This window comes from Lissotriton vulgaris, chromosome 1_1 (genome assembly GCF_964263255.1).
Source record: "Lissotriton vulgaris chromosome 1_1, aLisVul1.2, whole genome shotgun sequence".
In the NCBI taxonomy this organism is placed as follows: domain Eukaryota; kingdom Metazoa; phylum Chordata; class Amphibia; order Caudata; family Salamandridae; genus Lissotriton; species Lissotriton vulgaris.
Genome location: NC_141685.1, coordinates 1660667561 through 1660691898, shown reverse-complemented (window position 1 = coordinate 1660691898; position 24338 = coordinate 1660667561). Strand labels below are relative to the sequence as shown.

General features: G+C 45.1%; 1 protein-coding gene across 1 annotated transcript in view; it reads left to right on the top strand.

The window, feature by feature from the left end:
- The window catches only part of LOC147751001 (nucleotide-binding oligomerization domain-containing protein 2-like), a 343212-nt gene that overhangs the window by 216380 nt on the left and 102494 nt on the right, over positions 1-24338 (top strand). Inside the window, exon 5 of the mRNA XM_086918890.1 lies at positions 23783-23815. Within this exon, the coding sequence (XP_086775016.1) occupies positions 23783-23815 (33 nt within the window). The remainder of the gene's footprint in view (positions 1-23782; positions 23816-24338) is intronic.

Below are 24338 nucleotides of genomic sequence, written 5' to 3'. Positions count from 1 at the left end.
TTGAAAAATCTAGAAGAGGTGGATTTAAAAAAGGCGGATCTGTATAAACGAAATCAGCTGCAGAAGATGCAATAGTAAGAACAGCACTCACTTCAGTTGTGTTGCTGGTATTTGTAGTGGATGCAGTAATTAACTGTAGTGCATTCTCAGCTCCCACCCTCAGATGGAGAGAAACCTCTTCGGTGGTGCTCACTAGCTGTAGAAGAATTTCTCATATGGCAGCAAGAGGAGTTAGGGAACTACCAAGGACTCCTCGTGGCCTACTGTTGAGAATCAGCCACATGATGTAACGTGATGTGATCAATAGAGACAAAACGATTGTCCTTAGAACCAGGAAGCAGTGGTAAGATTAGAGTTCTTGTACCTTGAATGCCAAGGACTGGAACAGGTGCTCGGTATGATGGGCCAAACTCCTTCATTACTGCAACCTTCTCTCACAAGATCCCCAACTTTTGGAGTCCAGCCGGAAAGTTCTGGTTTCTCCTTTATTTCTGCAAAGACAGACGTCTTCAAATGCTCATTGGATTGAGTGTCACTGAAGTTTTGTTGATACTGTAAGTTAGCACAATTATCATTTACGTCAAAGGGCGTGGCTTCTGCCACAATGTCTGGACCGTCAAGGTCGGGAACGTACAAGTTGATGCCAAAAAAGGACCCAGTATGGGGTCCAGCCACGCAGAGATCTTTAAGGGAGATTGTTAAGGGCTCACTGCACCCCATATGGGTGGTGGATTCAACTACACCCTGTGCCTAATACTCTAGCTGTTAAGGACTGCTTTAAGTCATGGTTCATCCTCTCCACAACAGAATTGTCCTTGGGTCGGTATGGAGCAAAATAATACACCTGTATACCCAGAGAAGCCATGGCGTCCTTATACGCTTTAGAAGCAAAAGGCAGGCCTCAGTCCGAGTGAAATGTACTGTGTGCATGTGCCCCGATAAATACTTGAATAACTTTAATAACTGTGCGAGTATCAGCTGAATGCTGTGTCCAAACCCAAAGGAACCTAGAGCAAGAATCAACTGCAACTAAGATAAATTTAAATGCAGTATCTGAAATCAGTGGACCACAGTGGTCCAAATAAATGCAGCCAAAAGTCTTGTTGGAAATTAAGAGGTGTGTCTGTGGTGGACGAGCCAGAGTGGAAGCTTTAATCTGTTGACAAATGTCTCAACATAGGACATATTCATATAAGCCATGCCACCAATAATGTTGCTGTAGCAGCGAAATTGTGACTGCCATACCTGCATGTGCAGAAGCAATGCATTCATTTGCAGCTATCACTAAAGCGAATGTGCGGACTTGGTTCATAATCAAATGATTGCCAACTCCTGTAATAGTTACAAAAGGAACTTTTTTTTCACTTAAGTAGTAAGTATATTTAGTTGAAAAGTCCTTAGGCAAAGGGGTGCTGTCTCTATTGGCTATCAGAATCTATTCTCGTTTTAAAATGAGTAACTGCAGCAATAGTAGCAATTGCAACTGGAGATTTGGCTGCTTCATCAGCCAGAGAATTCCCTACAATGTGTGCTCCCACACGCTGATGGCTCAAAGTATGAATAACATGAGCCTGTGGCAAACTATCTTTACGGTCTGCCACTTTAAACCAAGGCATGTTATGTTTGATTTAGCTGCCTTTAGATTCTTTGAATCCATTCTGCTGCCAATAATGTAAATAATCATTAAAGGATTGTACACAGTAATACACATCACACACTATAAGTGTGGGAAATTCAAGATCTGTATGTTCTAGTGCAAGAAGCAAAGCTCTGAGTTATTTGTGGTTGGATGTTGCCGTCCCAACATAACACCTACAAGGGTGGCACACCCCGCAGAATATTGCTGTTTAGAACGTACGGCAGGCTGGACTGGGCTGAACCATCAGTGTAAACAATATATTTATACTGTTCAAGAGGTAAGACAGAGGTGGGCATAGGGTAAACATTCTCATACTGAAGAAATTCAATTGTCTGTAAGACGGGTTAAAGACAATGTCCACATCAACAGCTGTTAAGGATGTTGCCCATTGTATTCTTCTAGGATGGAGTGATTTGGCATTAGGAACGTTAGCTTTTGTGACAGCCTCTTAGGCTGGTACAGGAGTAACGACAATGATGTGTTTCCCTTATGACAGAGGTTGCTAAAAGGGCCATCTGCACCACAGTTAGTATTTTTCAGTAGAAATGCCATCAGCACTGTTTCACCTTCATTAAAAGTGATGTTGGTAAATCCAATTGCTCCCAGTAAAACCCAGATGATTAGGGTAGTGGTATTTACATGTGTATGTAAGTGATGTCCTGCAAGCAAGTCCGATTGTAAAGATCTGAGTGTGTGTGTGTTCTGATTAGGGGTGGGCGAAAGTTGCATAAGGGACTTACGCAGAGAGGCACGGAGATTAAACCAATCTTCCTGGCGAGGAATGCGCATCTGCAGGCTCCCGCGCATGCACAGTTCCAAGAAGACGGCCAGCTGGACAAGGAAGATGACCCCGCGATAAGCTAAATTCTTATTTAAATCTTATTTTAGGGTTAAAGTCATTTAATATTGCGGGCGGGAGGCGGGCGTCCAACTTCCGTTCCACCCCCGAGTGTGCGGAGATTTGCCTAGTTTCTCCTCCTTCATTGCGAAAGGCGGAAGGGGCAAATCTCCGCACATTCCGTGGGCGGAACGGAGATGTCCGCCCACCCCTAGTTCTGATGTCCAATGTAAATTGGAAAAATGAAGGTGAATTAATTCTTAAAGTACTTTAATGCATTGTGACTAATCAGGAATTTATGTTCTGTCAAAATTAAGGAGTACTAATGAGGATTGTAGTTTCTTTAAAGTATTTGGAGGGTGCAATTGTGCACACTTCTCCAAAGAATGAAGGGCAAGACTCTTACCCTCATGTGTAAGTTCATATCCTAAGAAAAGGACACTTAGAAATGTGATATAAACTCCCTTGTGGGACAGCAATCTCCTCAGAGAGGTTGGCATCCTGAAGGGTTTTTGGCCATGGGGACTACTTGGGATAGACCACCTAAGGGATATTTGGAGAGGACAAACAATGGTGGAGTTTGCAGACTTACAGGTAGAATACCAGATGCCTGAATCGGAACGGTTCCGATATTTGCAATTGAAACATGCATTGCTAACCCACTTTCCGGTGGGTGAACAACTACCTCAATAAACGCCGCTTGAAGATAGGGTTTTACTAGATCCAATACAAGATAAGGCCATCTCCCTGATATATAAAAATAATGAATAGCACCAAGACCCCCTCAGAGCACTACGAGAAACATGGGAGACTAAGGTAGGCATAGGGAAGGATGACATTTGGACAAAGGCACTCCAGAGTCCCCGGGAGGTGGCCATAAGGGCACGGTTCCGCCTTATACAACTTCATATTCTACACAGATCATATACCTTGAGGGCGCTGCTACACAGAATGGGTCATATTGATAATACACATTGCACGAGGGGCTGTGGGGAGGTTGTCACTTTCTTTCATACACTGAGGACCTTCCTTCGAATTCAGCACTACTGAAGGGGAATCGTGTGAGTCATGTCCGAAGTAGTTGGTCAAGAGGTTGATCTGGGAGCCCAATAGCATATACTATGTGTAACAATGGAGGACTCATGGCCGAAATACACTTGAATATGGTTAATGGTGGCGGATATAGTGGCAAAAAGAAATATTGCAAGGACATCGGGTGCAGTCAACCTCCCGGGGTTGCACAGTGGAAGATGGACCTTGACTGGTGCTGTGCAGCAGAAAGAAATTGTGTATCAAGGATGTGGATGCTTGAGGAAGTGGGTCAAGATATGGGGTCGGAGGGTGGGCTATAGAGGGACCTGAAATGTTTATATGACGGATGATACTATGAAGGGGACGGTTGTACGGAGTCACAAAATTGCAATGGAATTTTGTGGGGATGGAATCTACGCTGTATGGAAATGGCTATATTGATCATGAGCAATGTACCTGATGCCCTCTCCGACACTTGCCAAATGATTCTGTACATCAAAGTGTGTTGTCAAGTATCTGTTTAATAAAAAGTTATAAAAAAAGAAATGCGTATATGAGATTTCTTGAAGTTGAACTTATAGCCACTTGATGTGAATCCTAAAATTATGTGATCCACTCTGGCCAAGTGGGTGTTTAACTCAACGTCTGTGAGGGAGATATGATCTACGTTGGCTAATGCGTCCCCGTCAATATCATGTAGTATTGACACTATACAGGCAGCAAAAAGTCCTGGACTGTTCTTATATCCCATTGCTAGATGGATAAAGTGACGCAGAAAGCCAAGGGCTGAGAAGGCTGTCCAATCTCTGCCTTGAGGCGCTAGATTTTGGCTGGAAAAAACATTGGATACGTCTAAGGATGTTTTACATTTTTTATGGACTATATTATTAATCAATACCATACTGAGTGTATGTTGTATAGCAAAAGTTTGCGAATGGCTATTTAATGCCTGTAGTCTAAGACTATGTGAAATTAATGATCCGGTTTTAAAACAGGGAAAAGGGGATTATTCATCAGAGAGATATAGGGTTCAATTATTCCATGGTACTCCATTTGGGGGAGTATTTCACTAACATGTGCCTTAGCATCTCATTTAATAGGGTATTGTGGATGCACTTGCAGGCTGGACCATATGGGTATGATATGATAAGAAGAGTCCTTATCCCAGCTGACATGATTACGGGTTAAAGATGGGGCTTGTGCAAGAGCCCCTTCTGCTGCAAAAGCTTGTTTAACTTCATGAGGGACAAGAGCAGAAAATGAAGGTAGTTTTACATCCTCACCCTGGGGTGATGTCTGAACAAAGAGTGGGGGCCAATCGACCTCAGCTAGGAGGACATCGTAAGACAAATTTACATTTTCACAGAATATTACTTTAATGGTGCGCTGTATGTCACCCTCAATTTGTATATCCATGTCATATACCCTTTCTGCAATGTCTATATGCCTATCTGGGGTTTCAACTGTAAAGTAGTTATCAGTTGCTCCCGCTGCCAGAAACTCCTGGAGATTCTGGTGCACTATAGTGTCTTCTGTAGTGTTGTTGAGGAGAGTAACTGCCCAAGACCTGTTCAGGAGGAGGGCTCTCAGTGTATGTGGCATATTTTATGGTTATAGCCACAACTTTCTTTTTCTGAAACAGGGCTTCATATTGAGGAGGATTTTCCTCCTTTTTTATCTTTATGTCAGACGAACGTTGTGTCTCCCTCTGCAGTTTGATAATGCATCCCTATTCAAATAAGGTATGTCCCCCAGGCAACAGGCTTATAGTCCTTAATAGAAAGGTTTCCATGTTAAATCCTTGAAATTAATATGGTGAAACTTCTTGGTATTTGATGTTGAAAAGTATTTATTATTCAAACTGTTGCATCACAGTTCTATTCATATAACATTCGTTCTTCATATAGTTTACTTCAACTCCCAGAATGTATCAAATTCCTCCATGTGGTTATTTAATCATCCCAATGCATTTCGGCATAAAGTGCCTTCTTCTGGGGATATTATGTAAATAGCAGTATAAAGTAATCAGGAAAATGTGTGTGAACACGAAGTAAGTCACAAACATGGCAGAAATATAGGTGAAAGATGAAAACATCCTAGTTCATCCATAACAGCAACTACATTTGTGAGTAGTAAACCGTGCTGGAATTGCAATAACTGCAATAATGTGATTAAAGGTTCATATATCAACCACCCCATGAGAGGTCATAAAATCAAAGTCAAAGCTACAGCAACATGTGACACCACTAATGTTGTCTAAAATGTTAAAATGCCCCTGTGGGAAGATTTACATTGGTCAGACTGAAAGAAAGATGAAGACTCGCCTGAATGAACATAAATCAAACATAAGAACCAAGCAAATGAAATCAGTAGTAGTTCAACTTTTGTAGAAGCCGGCCATAACATCAGCCAACTTAAGTTTTGTGTGCTGGAATGTGTTGAGAAACGAGAAGGAAGGGATAATCATAACTTCCTATTACAACGTGAAAACTATTGGATTACCCTATTATGTTCCATGAAGCCTCACAGCTTAAACGACCGTATGGAATACACTTGTTACTTATAGACATTTGTTTTATGGACTGGTTGTACAGATCATCATTATATGTGCATTACTGTTTATTTACCATCCATATCATTTATTATCCATATTGATTCCGATATATGTATTATATATATATTTTCCACATCATAACGATTGTTTGTTTACGATATATATATTTTCCCCCATCGCACGATTAAGGATACATTTTAGCTTCAATTCACCTACACGATCTAGATTTCAGACAAGCCATCACATCTTTTGTTTGAAACTTTCTTTCTTTCTTTATTTATCTCGTAATCAGTTAACAATGCTATAAGCTCGAGATAGCCCCCTTTCTATGTCGACACTCACGCACACATTACGCACGCATCACTAATATATGCTTCCAGCAGGCTCCACTGGTAGTCACGGCGAAGCATTCTCAGAGAAGTCACAACAGCCCCTAGAGAGCCGCCGCATTTATTCCACTCTTCCCGGTTAAACGGTAAGCGTAAGCTCGGTTACCTCTTTGTTGAGGCAGCCCTGTGTTAACTCACGTCGTTGTCTACTTTTGCATGAACACGACAAAACAATTAATCGAGTGTTTTCCCTCATGGCATTAACCGTTGAGTTTTTGCCATGTAGTCTTGTTTGTTTCGAAGCAGTACCACGCGTTTTTTTAAAACAGCACGATACGTTTATACTACCGACCGCTGCACAAGCACTTGAATATCTTTAGTCATTAGCACAAAGCCGTAGCTCTTTAAAATCAGCGGAATGTTTCACATCGTTGTTTCATTCTTCACCACGAGCAAATTTCTTCACTGGGGATAATTTTAAACAACTTCCGACCGTCCTTAAGAAATACAGAGTGACTAACATTGTTCTACTATTTCCTATGAGCACATTTATTAATTTTCTGTCAACTTCACAACAAAGGATTAGCCTTATTTGTGACTTACTTTGTGTTCACACACATTTTCCTGATTACATTGTACTGCTATTTACAGAATATCCCCAGAAGAAGGCACTTTATGCCGAAATGCAGTGGGATGATTAAATAACCACATGGGGGAGTTTGATGCATTCTGGGAGTTGAAGTAAACTATATGAAGAAAGAATGTTATATGAATATAACTGTGATGTAACAGTTTGAATAATGAATACTTTTCAACATCAAATACCAAGAAGTTTCACCATAATAATTTCAAGGATTTAACAAAGAAACCTTTCTATTAAGGACTATAAGCCTGTTGCCTGGGGGACATACCCTATTTGAATAGGGATGCATTATCAATTATGTTCAAATACGATCTAGCTCAGAGAGTGATCCCTGGAGCACGGCACAACTATACAATTATATCCACAAATGTGGAAGTGCGCTCACTCATTCCTTTGCAGTTTAACATATTCTACTCGTCTTTGCTCAGTTCGCCCTCTTCTCTCGTACTGCTTGTCAGATGATTCGTGCAAGGAATGAGTAGAATGTGCATCAGTATTCTGATACCTGTCTGGAGCCTTGATTTTAGTGTGATTCGTGATTATGAAAATCGAGGCGCTTCTCAGTGATGTCTGGGGTGGAGATCCTCCACGAGGTTTACCTTTCAGTGCTTGTTTAGATTTATGCCATGGGTTTTTTTTAAAACTCATGGGTCTGCTTGACTTCTTTGTCAGTACCAGGTATGCCAATAGGTGGTTTAGTAGGTCTAGTTCCCGAATAATTGCGTCCCAAGGATGTGTATGCATCAGCAATAATAATAGGCACCTAATGTTCACGGTCAGCTTGTACATTCTCTGTGAGCCACTGGCGTATAGTCAGAGGTGCAGCTTCACCGATAATGTTTAACAGAATCATTGAGGACACCACAGGAAAAGTTCTCATAAGTTCCACTGCCAAATCCAGGGCAGCAGCTGCCCCATGTTAGTTCTGTTTTTGTTTTAACACATCTGACAAGGCTGACATGTACGGAGTGCCATGACTGATGGTATATACAGTGGCAAAGACTGTTCCCAAAGTGTTTCAGTCTCCTATAGCCGGAACCATTTCATGATGTAAGCACATAGTCAAAATTCTGTGCTTGTCTTGTAGTCCCATAGGGGAAACAGCCTCAATTTGATCGATTTATTGGGCGATCCAAAATGGAATTTCCTCATGGTTAGGGGGAATTTGGCCCATAACTGAATGAACAATTATAGGACTTATTTAGACACTGCAGGTAACTGGGCTTGCCCTGGCAGGCCAACTCTTATTGGTTGTGCCAACAAAGTGCACAAAACATACTGAGTTAAGTGTCCATAAAGTCTAACGAAATTAGCATACAATGGTTGTAGTTGCTAAGCAGGAATGTTTGCATCATCGGGGTATGGTGTGTATCCCGCTAAGGCTGGCCAGGTGTTCCCATAATTACTTAGGGGACCTATACGTACTGGTGCAAGTACATAAGTTAGGGTGCACCAGAACCAAATAGTATGTTCCCAATAAGAAAGTGGTATTTCTAAGAACGCATATGCTCTGTATTGTGCTGGTGGTGGTGGTGGCGCAATACTGTTTTAATGAAAAGTGTTGTATTAGCATTAACAACTGGAAAATTGACCAAAGAGTAAAAGACTTCCAAGCAATAGCCATTGTGTGGTTCAACCATGAATATAAAGTCACTACCCGCATTAGTAAGGCCATGTGCAGTAACATGTACATGGAAAGCAGGACTGCATTTAACAGCAATGACAATGGGTGCGGGAGCAGCCATAACGAGAACAGAATTAGAAGCAAAATGCAACACAACTGGGACTTTAATTCTGCAATTTCCTTTCAATGTTTACGTCTTCTGTTAGCTAGACAGTTGAGCTGAGACAACCGGGGATTGTTTTTAACATTTTGTCACATTCTTCAATGTGTTGCCTTCGTGTCATAAGTAGGATGTTTGTTCAGGATTCATTTATTTAATATTTCTTACTGAGATGCAGTAAACTAGTGCTCTCCATCTTCTTTTCATGCCGTCATGGCCCAGGGGAGTAGCCAGAAAAAAAGAATACCCCGGGCCCCGCACTGTTAACCACTTCCTGAATAGCTGTGAGAGAGTGAGTTTGAACCTTGCTCGATGGGTTTGAGGAGGTGCTATTCTCCCCCTTCTCCACCCCATCCCACCCCGGTAAACATCGTATGGAGCCAAGGCATATTTAACAGTACAAGCTTCAAAGAATTTGGCCAAAAGCTAAATATTTCCAGACATTTTCAAAGGGGCACTAAGCTTATGCTTCTTTAAGAACTAGCATTATTTACACAAAGAAAGTGTCAAAAAGCTGTCATAGTAAAGCTGTTATTTATTATTGTATTGGTCACAAACAGAGAGCATATAAAGATACTGTGATGCCCATATCTGTGTATCCAGCAAGTCTGTGGGTTTAATACTGTCAAGATAGTTCATGCGATTAATGCACTTGCTTCAGAGATCTGTGTGTGATCTCTTGTCACTTGTTTAAATCATCTTAAAGTAGCTCAGACAGTTGAAGGGCCTTCTGCAGAACCTGAATGTGTAACCTGCTGGTATCACGTTTGAGTTCCAGAAAGATAACTTGGGGAGTTAATGCACTTGTTGTAGAAATGTTTCTGTAGCCTGCGTGACACTCTATTAAACTATACATGAGTGGAAATTGTATAGGGCGAACTCTTCTGATTTACATACAGGTGCTCGTAAATGTTAAAACGAAAGACACTGATTTACAATGGAATGAAGTTGTTTGCCCAGATACCAAGTTTCGCCTAATGTATAAAATGGGATTTCAGACCAGGGTTCCGGTAAAAAATGTCTCCAAGTTCAGCAGTTGGATTTACCTCTGCTCTAGAAATGATGAGTGTGAACTAGTGTTGTAATTAATGATATTGCTTTTGTGTGTTATACTATGATTATTATGATATGGATCCATTACGCACAACAGTACCTGAAATGATTAAATGTCCTTAAATAATAGATGATCGGATTATCAAGCAGATCAGTGGTACACCAATCAAGGAGTTCTCTGGACTTGTGTAAAACTCACAGCCCAATATATTATGAAAGATCTAGTGTGACTAGTTCTACACATGAGGCCGCAGATCCGAATGAAAAATCACTGACGAGGGTAGGTACCTGCAAGGATTCCGTTTTGGTAAACTGGCAACAGATTGATGCACCTGAGTATTACAGTCCCGTTGGACTGGATATTGAAAACTGTGGCACAACGATGAAGCCATGTTGGGGCCTCATTGTTGATATAAGAGAAGTTTGTGCAAGTGAGGTTGAGGTTCACACACACAGGTCTAGGGGATTCTCAGCCCTAAAAAGACAGGAATACTATAGTTCATTATTTAGGTGCATTTGCAGATCTATTTGTCGTTTCACTGGTGTGATGGTTACAGGAGGGTCTGTGGTTCAGTCCTGTGAGTTGGTGGAGTTATTTTGGGCCAAGTGTTTAAATTCCAGGTAGATTAGTGCACAGTTGAGATGCACTGGAAGAGCGTTGTGTTTTTATTGTACTATCAGTGGTGCTGTGCACTGGAATGATTTACATGGAATTTTGGAAGTACTTGTGTGAGGCTGCATGGCTGTTTTAGTATGGATTTCTCAGGGCTAGATTGAGGCACATTTGCAGAGCGGAATACACACCTATGCTGAAGTAGCTGAGAGTACATAGATCAGCACTCGGCTGCTATTGCCAAGTAAGAAGGATTCCCCTGCTGTAGAAGCTTGGGTGTTTGAGTCATGGCGGAGACACATCGATAGAGCTGTGCTGTGCCACAGAACTCTCAGATATAGCCTGGCAGGATGGTGGGGTTCTATGAAGAGTGGTGCCCGGGTCCTCCTTTATTACTTATGGCAGAACTGAGGTGCTTTGGCAGAGCTATTCATAGAGGCCCTGCTTTACACTAGCACTGAGTGGCTCGTTAGCAGAGCTCTGCATAGGCGTAAACTAGCGCATACTGACTGAACACGTTGCTAGATTGATGCACTGCCAGTTGAAACCAGCATTTTCTCTTCTTCCGCGTTGGTGCCCTTCATTTGTTCCCCACCACCTCCCCATTTCACAAGTTTTGAATATCGCAGTCCAAGTTATTTTAAGACTTGACTACTGGATGGGATTAAAGAAACATCTAGACTACTCCATAATTCTGATGAATAAAGCAGTTTCACTGGTTATTTCTATTCACACACAAGCCAACAATGTCTGAAGAAACAATGAGAATGTCTCAAGTCAGCTCTCGGCTGTAGTGTGAAGTTGCAAACTGGAAGCAGTGAGCTCCTGACCTACAATGATCTTTGCCCGCAGGTCTCCCCTTAGAAGCTAACCTGTGCCCCCTCTAACCTTCCAGCTGTTTGGGGCACACGATCTACACGTGGTACTCTCACAGGCCTCATCTAGTTTGTGACAAAATCTGTAGAATTCATTGCTCTCTATTTAGAGATTCACACAAGGGGGGCCAGTATTAGCCCCTCCTCCTCAGCTGACAGAGCGGGGGGGGGGCGTTGCTACGCCACTGTCATCATGGGTTTAAGTGTAATTGTTGATTTCACCCTCATGTACTTTGGAAACCAGCAGGTTGGGTGACTGCGTCTTCAGATGCTCTGAGCTCAGTGAAATCGGATGGATTTGTCATGATAACACGTGCAAGGCAGCTTTATACATTAGTTTTAATTCGAGGGCTGTCGCATTAGTAGTGTTTTTACAACCCCCCCACCAGCTGTGCGAGCATCTTGTGGGCCATCCTGCTGTTCATTTATTCCCATCAATTATATACACCAAGACCTTTGTGGCATTAGAACGGCCACAGTTTATTCACATCATACGTTAGTACACACTTGTCATGATGGCATTAGTCATCTATATGCTCATTTTGGCATATTTCGGATTACAATGTAAACCATTTTATAACAGCTTATACAGTATGACTCCTATACTGTATTCTATCCTAATGACCATAATTTGTCACATCCTGAAATGCATCAACCTTACAGTCATGATGTCTCTTCCAGGCTGTCACAAATTGCTTCCAACTGCTGTGACACCTCTACTTCTGCCACTTGGTACAGTGGGTCACGGCTACGAGGCTTCAACTTGCTACCGAATATGTGGCGTTCGTGGCCCTGTAGCCATACCTTGGCTGCACGTGCCATGTCTGCCCACGCTGACCATTTTACCTTATGCCTCAGGTATCCCTGCCGCGAGGCATCCCAAGGCCCTTCTCCGGGCACTTGTCTCCAGAGTCCCTGCCGTGAGGCATCCCAAGGACCTTGTTCGGGCTATTGCCCTTTTATGTCCATATGTGAAGATATTTATTGTTAAACCTTGGGAATCCTGCCACGCAGGATGTGATTTACCGACCACTGACAACTCCCCTCAGGCCCACAATCATCCATCTAGATAGTGAAGCTCATGCCACCTCCCATCGCAAAGGGCAAATCTGATGCTCTGATTCTTAAAGTATATAGCCTCGTTACAAAGGTTAATTTCTGGCTACCACTTGAGCCATGATGCACCCCCTTGGTAATGCTGTTCTTCTAATGTAATATGCCCCAAGATTCGGCCCAGGGGGCTGCTGTCCAAAGTTACCCTAGTCCACCTCTGTTCTCTTAATTCATTGTGTGTGATCTAGCCCACCCTTCACATCCAACCTTCTCGAAAAGAAAGCCCCTCAACGTGTACAGCCTGTGCTCTTGGTCCTCAGGTTGCATTGTGTACCGTACCTTTAGTACTTTGCCATTGACTATTAGTCCTCGCCCGTTAGGTTCTAATGACCTATCTTCTATTGTTGATTGAATCCTCTAGCACCTTTTAGGGACTCTTGGTACCACCCCCCAGTATGCATTTATGAATCTGAGTGGGTTTGCTGTCAGTGAATGCCCCCAGTTTGTCTCCATTCTATCGGCATTGTGTGTAGCCTAGTTCACCTTCAGCATCACTGAAATCATGATTGGCTTATGGTGGCACCAACAAGCTTTTTTACCAGTGCTGTGTTGCTGGTATGACTGGGGCGCAGGTTTTCAGCAATCCTTCTCTTCCAAAAACATGTACCCTCTAAGCGGTTTTGCATGATTCTGGGATTAAACCGCATCTCCTACCTACATTCCAAGCCTTCAGACCATCGCTCAGTAATACTGATCAACTAGTACCGTGCTGGAGGTCATTTGTCTGGTTCCAGTTACCGTATTGTAGCACCACTCTATATATATTTAAAGACTGGAACACTTCCCGTCCAACCCGATACCTCCCGTTTTGCCTGCCTCTCTTTTCCCTGCCGGCTCCTAGCTTACTGTGCTATATTGGTGTGTGACTTCTGAATTGTAATAACAAAAAAAGGAAAGAGTATAAATGCTCAACTAACGTTTTAACCATCATGTGCTGTGGCAGATGCCCCGCATGTAGTGTCCTGGGGCGCCGGGTAGCGGTCCAGTCTACCCGCACCGACCAGGGCACACCAGCGTTGACGTGTGACGTCACGCGCACTGGAAATAAATAAAGGAGGCATGGTCGACGAAGGCAGTCGGGACCACGCAGAACCACAGTGCGGTGTCCCGTGTCTGATTTATGCGACGGCGCCGTGTAAGCATGCGCGAGCGCATTACAGCCCATCACACTGGCGACGAGGGCTAAAAGAACCCATGCTGTGCCCTGACACTCCCCTCCCACCGCTAAATCCACCCTCTTTGTGCCGACCCTCAGTGGGCCTCGGGAGATCGCTCCGGCAGTACACCAGCAGAGGGAGTGTCTCCAGATGAGTAGTACCGGCAAGAGTTGACCCCGGAGCCTCTGCTAAGGCCTGAATGAGGAAGAGGTGTGGTGTGAAGCACGAAAACGAACCCCACACCGCTGAAGAGCGTACCCATGCCCTGGTACCACATGAACCTGCATCCGCATACAGGTCAGAGTGACCGGACAATCGCCCAGTGGGGAGGGGAAAGAGAGTGAGCTGGCCCACACCCGAAAACCACAAGAGCCTGAGGCAGAGAACAAGTTTGTGCAGCCAGGCGGGCGATCAGTGGAAGAAGAGGGAAAGAAGGCTGACTATAGAGGAGCCCCAACACCATTTTGACGCCTAGGACAACCCAGCCTGGTGCACCAAAGAGGCGGCTGCGCACGTGCCGCGAAGAGGGTCTACGCACATATCAAAATGGCGTCAATTCCTGCCATAGAACCGTACATAGTTGATGGGGCCCCGTCATCCCTAGCCCCACGATGGAAGGATTGGACAGATCGCCTGCAGATCTATTTTGAAGGGGCGGGCACCGCCAGGAAAAGTCGCAGAGCCCTACTCCTCCATCTCTGAGGTAAAGATATCCACAGAATCGACAAAACGCTAGTGGAAGCCACACCAAAGACGTATCTCACCCTCCTCAACGCTTTAAACGCGCACTTTGAACCTATGGCGAGCAAAGACTATGAGAGATTAATTTTCCGTCAAGCTAAGCAGGAGGCTGAGGAGTCACTGGACGCATTCCACAGGAGATTGAAGGAGCTGGCCGGCACATGTGGATCCGCGACGAGCAGGAAGAAATTCGAGGGCAGATAATCCAAGGGTGTTTCTCTCCCAAACTTAGAGTCACCATCCTCCAGGAAGACGGCAAGCCGCTAGCGGACATCCTCAAGCTGGGGCGCTCCAAAGAACTGTCGCAGGCCAGAGCGTCCCACATGGAAGCAGCCCTTCACCGGCCCATCAAAGTGGAGCAGGTCAACATGGCGGAGAAAGCGAACGTCGTGAGGCCAAATGCGCCCCAATACGTGAACAGGAAACAGCAAGACAAGCGCAATAAGTGTGGATACTGCGGAGGCCATCCCCACCGCATGCAGGACTGCCCAGCAAAAGGAAAGAAGTGCAGCGCATGTGGGTGGATGAACCACTTTGCAGCGGTATGCAGATTGACGAAAGCCAAGAGGGAAGCGGCACATGCTGTGGAGGAAGAACGAGACAGCGAAGATATGGACGACGACATAAGTGATTACCCGGTCCATTACGTATTTGCAATCGATCAGCCACAACAGAAGCAGCAATGCCTCCCCAAATGCCGCATCAAGATCCATCAGCAAGAAGTGAGAGCCACCATTGACACAGGAGCATCCATTGAGCTGATGGCCGCTAATGTATACAACCAGTTAAGTGCCCAGCCTCCCCTACGTGAAGCCAGAATCAGAGTGTTTGCGTACGGACAGAAGACACCTATTCCACTCATAGGATGTTTCAAGACAGAACTACAGCACCAAGAGCTGAAAGTACCCACCACTGTATATGTCACCAAAGAAGGCAGTGGCGTGCTAATCAGTGGGCAGTCAGCAGAAGAATTGAAGCTAATATCGTTCGCCATGGCTGTGCTAGAAGAAGAACTAGACACCCTCATGGAAGAGTTTGGCGAAGTATTCAAAGGCATCGGATGCCTGAAAGGGAAGGAAGTATCCCTCCATATCGACCCATCGGTCCAACCCGTGGCACTGAGGCATAGGCTCATCACATTCCACTTGAGAAAAAAGGTCGAAGAAGAACTGGAGATGTTGGAAAAAAAAGGTATCATCGAAAAGGTCAGCGGGCCCACCCAGTGGGTGTCCCCGATCGCGGTAGCCCGTAAGCCGAAGCAGCCGGGGCAAGTTTGTATCTGCGTGGATATGCGCCTCCCGAACGCAGCGTTGAAGAGGGAACGACACCTGACCCCCACCATAGACGACATCCTAGGAGAGTTGAACGGCACAAGATGGTTCTCGAAGATGGACCTTCGCTCCGGTTATCATCAACTACCACTCCACCCCGATTCCCGCTACATAACTACCTTCTCCACGCACGTAGGCCTCAGACGATACCAGCGCCTAAATTTCGGAATCTCAAGTGCCGCTGAGGTATTTCAGAATTCCATCCGAGAAGTCTTCAGTAGGCTCCCAGGAGTCCTAAACGTGAGCGATGATCTGTTGATCTATGCCTCATCAATAGAAGAACACCACCAGAGACTGAGGGGAGTCCTTCAAAGGATCAAAGAATCCGGTCTGTCCCTACACCGCGAGAAATGCAACATATCGGGAATGAGAAGCTTCCTGGGTATGGCGAACTTTTGCGGGCGTTTTGTACCCGACTTATCCAACCTCACAAAACCACTCAGGGAACTGATGTACTACGTGGCAATGGGGCCAGGAGCAGGAACATGCTTTCAAAGCCACAAAGGCCGCCCTGTCAGCGGATATGACGTTATCCTACTTTGACCCCACCAGGTCCACCAATGTCGCTGTGGACGCCAGCCCCTACGGGCTAGGGGAAGTGCTAACTCAGCTTCAAAGCAGTGGAGAATGGGCACCCATCGCCTACGCCAGCCGCTCCCTAATGGACACAGAGCAGAGATACTCGCAAATAGAGCGGGAAGCGATCGCAATTCACTGGGCCTGCCGGCACTTCCATGTCTACGTATATGGCCATCCCTTCACGGTATCTACAGATCACAAGCCTCTCATACCCCTGTTTCAAGGTTCAGTATCAAAGCCGCCACCGAGAATAGAGAAGTGGATACTTAAACTGCAACGGTATGATTACAAGGTGGAATACAGACCCGGATCGACGAATCCCGCAAATTACCTCTCAAGGCACCCCCGAGCGGCCACAAAGGCGGAGAAAGAGGAGGCGAAGGATACCGAGGAATACATTCAAATGGTGATGGAAAGGTCACGGCCTCTACCCATGAGTCTGGAGACGATCGTGGAAGCCACCCAGAGCGATGAATGCCTACAACTGGTGAAGGATGCTGTCCGATCTAATGACTGGCGCCCCATTCAAGCCACTCTGAGCAAAAGGACACAGGAAGCCAGAGCAACACTAGAGTCCATCATGAGGGTAAAAGAAGAGCTATCTCTCGACAGCCAAGGATGCCTACTGCGAGGACCGAGACTAGTCATGCTCACCAGCCTAACACAACAGGCAGTAGAGCTGGCACACAGAGGTTACTAGGGCATGGTGAAGACCAAGAGCCGACTAAGAGCCAAGGTGTGGTTTCCCGGACTGGACACCATGGTGGAAGAGACAGTCAGAACGTGCACCTGGTGCCAAGCAGCGGGTCAACCAGATCGCCCTCACCCTGTCATCACGGAAGACAACACACAGAGACCGTGGGAGTGCATGAGCGCAGATTTCAGGCACCTTCCGGATGGACGTTACGCGTTGGTGATCATTGACGACTTCACAAAGTATCCGGAGGTAGAAATTGTCGAAAGCCAGACGGCCATGGAAGTCATCGCGAAGTTTGAGAAGACAATAGCCACACATGGGATCTTCGAAGTAGTCAAAACGGACAATGGTCCCCCTTCCAGGGGCAGGAATTCGCAGACTACCTAAAGAGCTGGGGGATCCACCACCGGAAAGTGACTCCTCGCTGGCCCCAAGCCAATGGGGAAGTGGAGAGATTTATGCGAATGCTGAACAAAGCAATACGCATTGCACATGCAGACGGGTCACCGCTGGAGAGGGCCATCTACAGTTTCCCACGGGAGTACCGGTTGACCCCACATCTCACGACCGAAGCAGCGCCGGGCCAGCGACCATGAGCCGAGTGGTCAGAGACACTATCCCGAATCATCCAACCTGGACCCCAGCCCAAGTGGACGTGGAGAGGACCCTGGCCAATCGAACTCACTCCAATAATCTGGCCAGTCATCGGCGCGGAGCCAAAGAATCCGATATCCAGGCAAGAGACCAGGTCTACGTCAAAGATCGATATCCGGGGAGCAAGTTCCGACTCCCGTTCGAGCATAGGCCGTGGACTGTCCTCCCCCGAACTGGCACCATGGTGACAGCTCAGAGGGGAGCTGAGACCGTTACTCACAACATCTCGTTCTTCAAGAAGGTGCACCCAGGTACGCCCCCTCCCCAGGGATCTGACCATGTGAGAACGAGTCAAAGTCAAACCAGGGACACTGAGGAATGGAAGCTGCTGGAGCAGTACACCCCCGAAGGGGAGGACCTGATGGACCACGCAATCCAATCACCACCGGTAACCCCGGGGGAGAGCATACCAAACTCTCCGGTCACCGTCCGGGGAAGTAGCACACCCCCACAGGCAACACCGCGGATGCCCCCGTCCAGAGGAGCACTATCCCGGTATGGCTTGCGAGAGAATCCTGTGCCATCCTCCCAACTGACGGACTTCCTGGTGTGATGATCCAAGGACAATGAATGAGAGACTGGTAACAGATCCACAACTTTTTCTTTATGTTCTAATATGGGTTTTGTTTAATACAGGTTAGAAGGAAGGTAGTGTCCTGGGGCACCGGGTAGCAGTCCAGCCTACCCGCACCGACCGGGGCACGCCAGCGTTGACGTGTGACGTCACACGCACTGGAAATAAATAAAGGAGGCATGGCCGACAAAGGCAGTCGGGACCACGCGGAACCACAGTGCGGTGTCCTGTGTCTGATTTATGCGGCATTGCCGCGTAAGCATGCGTGAGCACATTACAGCCCATCACACCGCACCCCCTCATCAGTCAAGACTCTGGTTTCTCTCCAATAGGACCGTTCCTAACTGGCTTTACCTGTCCTCTTTCTTGGTGCATGGGAGTGCCGGTTGCCAAATTATTTTGTGTTTCCATCTCCTATGATATAATCCTCCTCAGCGCTACTTGAGATAGCCCCCTGGAACCGCAGCACATAGCTCACACCAACTTCCGTCCCGCTGGGTACGACTCTCATTAAAGTTCTCTGCCTACAATGTTGGGGCCAGTTGGTAAGTTTGACACTTGTCACGGCTGGTTGTGTGGGTGCTTACCAACTGTGCGACTGCCTGTACCAGTGCTAGCTGAAAGGCAACATTAGTACTAATGGGAAAGAAAGCTCCTTTGCTAGGGTAACCCCTGGGGGGCTAAGTGAATGCTCCTGGCCCCAGCGCTGGGCATATCTATGACCCCGGCATTCACCCTGGGCCAGGCCTACCCAGCATCAATCCCCAGTCAGCCAGTATATAGTTACGCATCACATGCTTGAAAGGTGGTTAGTACAAAGCCACTAATAGCGATCCTTCAGACACAAGCTAGATAACAATTGAGGCTTACGCTGGTGCATTAGTTCGAAACCCTGTCAGGATGCCCACACCAAAGCTCTTCTGAGCAGTGGTGACATACTATTGCACTGGTGTAATAGGCCCTGCGGGCTAATGGGCATTTGTTGTGCATTTTATATAACCCGCTCGACTGGCAAGTCCTGAAGTCCTCTCCCTGCAACAACGCCCTTCTAACCCGTTGCCGCCGGTGGTGAGACTCGAACCCTTGCCTCGGATGTGCCAGTGTCGCCGGCGACACATGACCCTGCCTCAATTTCTTCTGGCGACAAACCTGGGGACTGCTTGTCCCGGTCGCCTTTATGGGCGCAGTCATGACCACGCCCTTCCTCCTTGATTGGGTATTTTGAACCCAAACTGCTCTGGTCATTCGCTGACCCTTTTCCTTTTTTGGCACAGTCTAGTGCCCTGCTGCTGCCGTGCCTTCTATCTACCACCCATGGGGGATTAGCTGCCTTCCCTCAATGGTCAGCTGTGCCTCCCAGTCGGAGGAAGTCCCTTCTTGCAGTTCAAATAGCCACGAGCACCATCTGGGTACTGCTGACAGATGTGGCTGGTTACATTTCCTAATTTATGTTTACTTAGCTAGGATACTTTTTGTTCCAACTTTCACTGAAAGAAAGATATTGTAGAACTGAGTTTTCATCCTGTAGAGCCATAATTAATCTTTGTTTTCAGTGCTTTGATATTGATCCCAGGAGCTCACAAACACTAAGGAGCTTATTTATGAGCCACTTGCGCTGCTGTTGTGACGCAACAGTGGTGTACAAAATGTGCCACATCGCGCCCTAATTACAAAATGATGCATCTAAGCAGATGTGTTACTTTGTAAAGCCCAGTGCTACATTATACCAGAGTCCGGTATAGTGTATGCAGGGAGGGAGTTCCACCGCAAAAAGCCTTGTGAAAGTGGCGCCGTGAAATCTATCACATTTCACTGCACCACTTCTAGGACGCCACTGCATCAAAATCAATTGATGCAGGTGCATTTAACATGGGACTTGCTCATGTCTAATGACCCATTGCTGGAGTTAGATCACTTCTGGACACACTCCAGCAATGCATCATTACTGTGCCTACATATGCGTCAGAAATACTGACATATCTGTAACTCCTTATGACATGGAGCGTCATTCAGTAAATATGGCACATCTATGGTGTCGTACTGAGGGTGCACTGAAAAGTGTTGCATCGCTGTTTTTAAGCAGCGATGCAACACTTTTGATAACATTAATGAGGTTTTGCAGTAGGGCAGCACCGTAGGCCTTCCTGTTGCGCTGCCCTATGGCAAAAGAAAAGGGCAGGATTGACACGTATCTATCAGATACGGTGAATTCCTGCCCTTTTCCCCTGTGTCGGTGCACAATTGTCTGCCGTGCGCCAATACAGGCACCTTTGCAACATGGCGCAAGGCTGGCTGCGTTTCAGGGATGTTTATTTTTGTGCAGGACAGGAAACCTTCCAGCAAAAAAACAATCCCAAGAGGCCTTTCCTTTTTCTATGTGTGCTGCAGAATGCAGCACACATAGAAAAAGAAAAAAACAAGAACAAATTAAGATGTTTCTCCTCATTGTGCCTCGCTTACGCCTCCCCTGGGAGGCGTTATTGGCACGGCCTCAGAGTTACGATTTCTTGTAAATCTGGGGCAGGGTCAAAAAGCCATGCATGTTGCTGGGAACACCCCCAGCAACACCCATTGCACACCCCTTTAACACAGAAAACTGTTTTAAAGGGAACAATATTTATGAGGAAGCATGAAGCCAAAAAAGTGGCTTAGTGCTGCCTCATAAATGTGGAGCAGTGTCCTACACCACGGAACATCACAAAAAGTGATGTCCGGGCGGCGTAAGGGGCCTCATAAATGAGGCACTAAATCTTCCTATGACCCTCATGTTGCCCAAACTGCAACCTCTCCAGCCATAGAGTGGCACCCCTAGAAGTACGCCAGGGCACAAGCAGGGCAGGAGACTAACGCCTATCTCGTTGAACTTAGAGAAGCGCTAAAGAGAAAAGAGGCAAAGTCGCTGGAACAGAACAGCATTGCCAGAGAAAATACAGTGGATTGATATCATTGTTGATGGACAACCCCTAAAGCCAATGGCTTAAGGCAGCTGAGGTTCAGTAGCCAATGGCTGTAAGGGGCTGTCCAAAAGCCCCTTTCTGTATCTGCCTCTCTGTGTGTATGTATGTTATATGTTTGACGCATGGCGTGTACGCCATTCGTGGTTTGCTAAACCTTTCTGTAGATGAATACCTGCATTTGTACAGTTGCAAAAGTGGTTTTATGGTTTATGCACTTAATCACCATTTTGCACATCTGTCCTCTGTTGTTCAAAAAGCTTTATTACCAAAAATCCAAGAACAATTACAAGTTACATACAAATACTGCCTTTTAAATTAGAGTGAAGGAAACAAAATATTATATCGCAGTGAAATTGTGGAATCTTGAAAGGATAAGTGATAAAGTGCATGAAGTGCAATAAAATGTTACTATTAAAAAATAAAAAGTTATTTCGTGCAAATAGCATTTTATATTATATAAGGATAAAGGTATGGGTTAAAATGTGCAATACGAATCTGCAATGCTGAAAATAACATGCTTCCAGCACTAGGTTGAACCCCACAAATTCTTAGAAATTGCACATGACTGAAGTAAAATTGTCTTAAACCATGAAGTGTTATAGCAGTTTCAGAACCACAATGTTAAATGTAAGGAACTTCCAGTCGTATTAAAGAAAGTTCTGAATAAAAAGCAAGCAAAGGGAAAGTGTGTCATTTTTAATGACCAACTGTAAGGATGTTTTGTTAAATCCAATCTGCAATAATGGCAAAGCCCATTTCACTAAGTTTTGCATGACCTTTTATCAGCATTTTTAGATCTCGCATAAAGACAACATTAACTGTCCTGCCAGCCTCATGGTTTCCCAAAAATCATGATAAAAGTGCATACATACAGAGCAGCTTTGCGGTAACCTCTTTATTCATTGGACTCAAATTATGGTGCCTCTCAACGCTGAACACAGTAGGCCAATGGGTCATGCCACTTCAGCCATTGGCTGCTTTCACTTTGAGTGGCTGACTGTTGCTTATGCACATGTGTACATCCACCTAAAGTCCTAAAAGATACCTCTCCCAAAAATATACATACATACATATATACATATACATAGAGGGGTATATTTTCAAATTTCCTTATCCATTGTTTTTGCAACTATCTTTCCTTCCTACCTGAGCAAAGGGCAATGGATCAGCACAGTTCAGTCACCCCTTACTATAAACTATCATTTACTGACAGACATGTGCACTGGTAGTTTAAAAGTAGTCTGCTAAGTACAATGTTGCATGCACTTTAATTTACAAATGACTGCTTGTACCTATACATATTAGGGTGTCACCACAGGGTTCCATAGTAATGAAGATATGTATAGAAAGTTACAATATGTAATCACCTTTATAAACGAGGCTTGGCATATTTATTCAACCTATAAAAACAATCACTAAAATAGCAAAAGCCTATTAGCATGTATATATCTTTTGAAGCCACACCCCACAGCTTTTTGTAGGGAATTTGAAGCAGGGGCATCTGACTTGAGAGCAACATATAGTAACACCTTCAAATACTGCAGCTAGTGAAGACTTCAAGCAGTTGGATGTGGTTGAAGAGGGACTTGTAGTACTGCAGTTCTGTAGAAGCCTTCAGTCTGTTCCACTTGACTTGAGAGGGATATCTGGTAATAACTTGAGTTACTGCAGCTGTACATAAGACTATTGGATCTGACTTGGGAGGGACATCTACTATGTTTTGTGAAAGACCTTTAGAGCAGTTTCACATTTCATCTAGTAATAACTTAAGGTACAGCAGCTTTGTGACTCCAAGCAGTTGGAGTTGACTCAAGAGGGGCAGACAGTTGGTAGCATCCCGAGGCATTGCAACCTTTTTAAGGACTTTTCAAGCATCTACTGTCGACTTGAGAGAGACATCTAGTAACCACTAGAAGCACTGCAGGTTAGTAAAAGACTTTGAAGACAGTTGCTTCTGGTTGGAAAGGGGCATCTAGTAACATCACAAGGGACTGTAGTCTTGTTAAAGACTTCGAGATGTTGCAATGACTTGAGGCAAAGAAGCGATGTGAAAGGCCGGACTTATTGGCATTGCCAATACTTGATCCAATTGGAAGCAATTATCTGCAGAGCAATACTAAATGATAAATCTATTATAGTTTACCGTTCATAAAAGAATCAACCCATGGCCTTGTATACCGTACTTCTAAAAAAATGTGCAATACCAATAATGAATTGCATATCAGCCATACTTCTAAAATGAATGGGCTTTCCGACATGGAACAACATGTGCATAAATATGCCTGTTTGTGGAGAAGACAATGAACAATTACTATTTCAAGTGCCAAAGCGGCAAAAGCGATCTCTTACATGTGAGGAAAAGGTTTGTGTTTTGCTTGCCAATTGAGAAAGGGACTCAATTTTTTTTAAGTTACACTCCTCCCTTTGCTGACCAAGTAGCAATAAAATCTGATTCATGTTAACAGTGGATGTCTACTTGTATCTTATTATCTGTAGCTGGAATGTTGTATTTCTTGAGTACACTGTTTATTTATGTACCACAAGTTATTTTCTCATTACATCTACTTTTGGCTTGAGTTCTCTATTTATATGTTTTCCTTCTTTTCTATTTTTCAACAGAGGAGCTTTTGCTGGGAGAAAGTCCTACTACAGGTAAATCATTCAAATGTTCCCATGGATTTGACTAGTACTGGTATTGTTGTACCGTATTGCGCTAAACATTGCTTAGGAAAGTTGTCCATCTTTTTCTGAATGTTGGTGTACTCAGGCTCCCTCTCTCACTCTCTCTATTTTTGTCTTTGCCTGTCTCTCTCTCTCTCTCTTTCTTTTTTTCTCTTTCTCTCTCCTCCTGCCTTTGTCTCTTTTTCACTCTGTTGTATTTGTTCTGGGAACCTGCAGACAGTGGGACAGAGAACACACCGAACTGATACTTTGACAGGGAGAGACCTACAGTGGGGCTGAGAAACCAACAATGAAATGGGAAATATGTGGATACGGAGATAGATAAAACATGGCACAGGGGCAAGATACATGTGCAAAGAGGCTGAACTGCCACTGGGACTTTGAGGCACAAAGGGGCAGATTTACAAAAACTGGCGCATCCCCAGGACTGTTATTGTGCCCATCCCCAGCGCCAGTTATTGTGCGCCACAGCTCCGCCATCCATGGTGCGCCG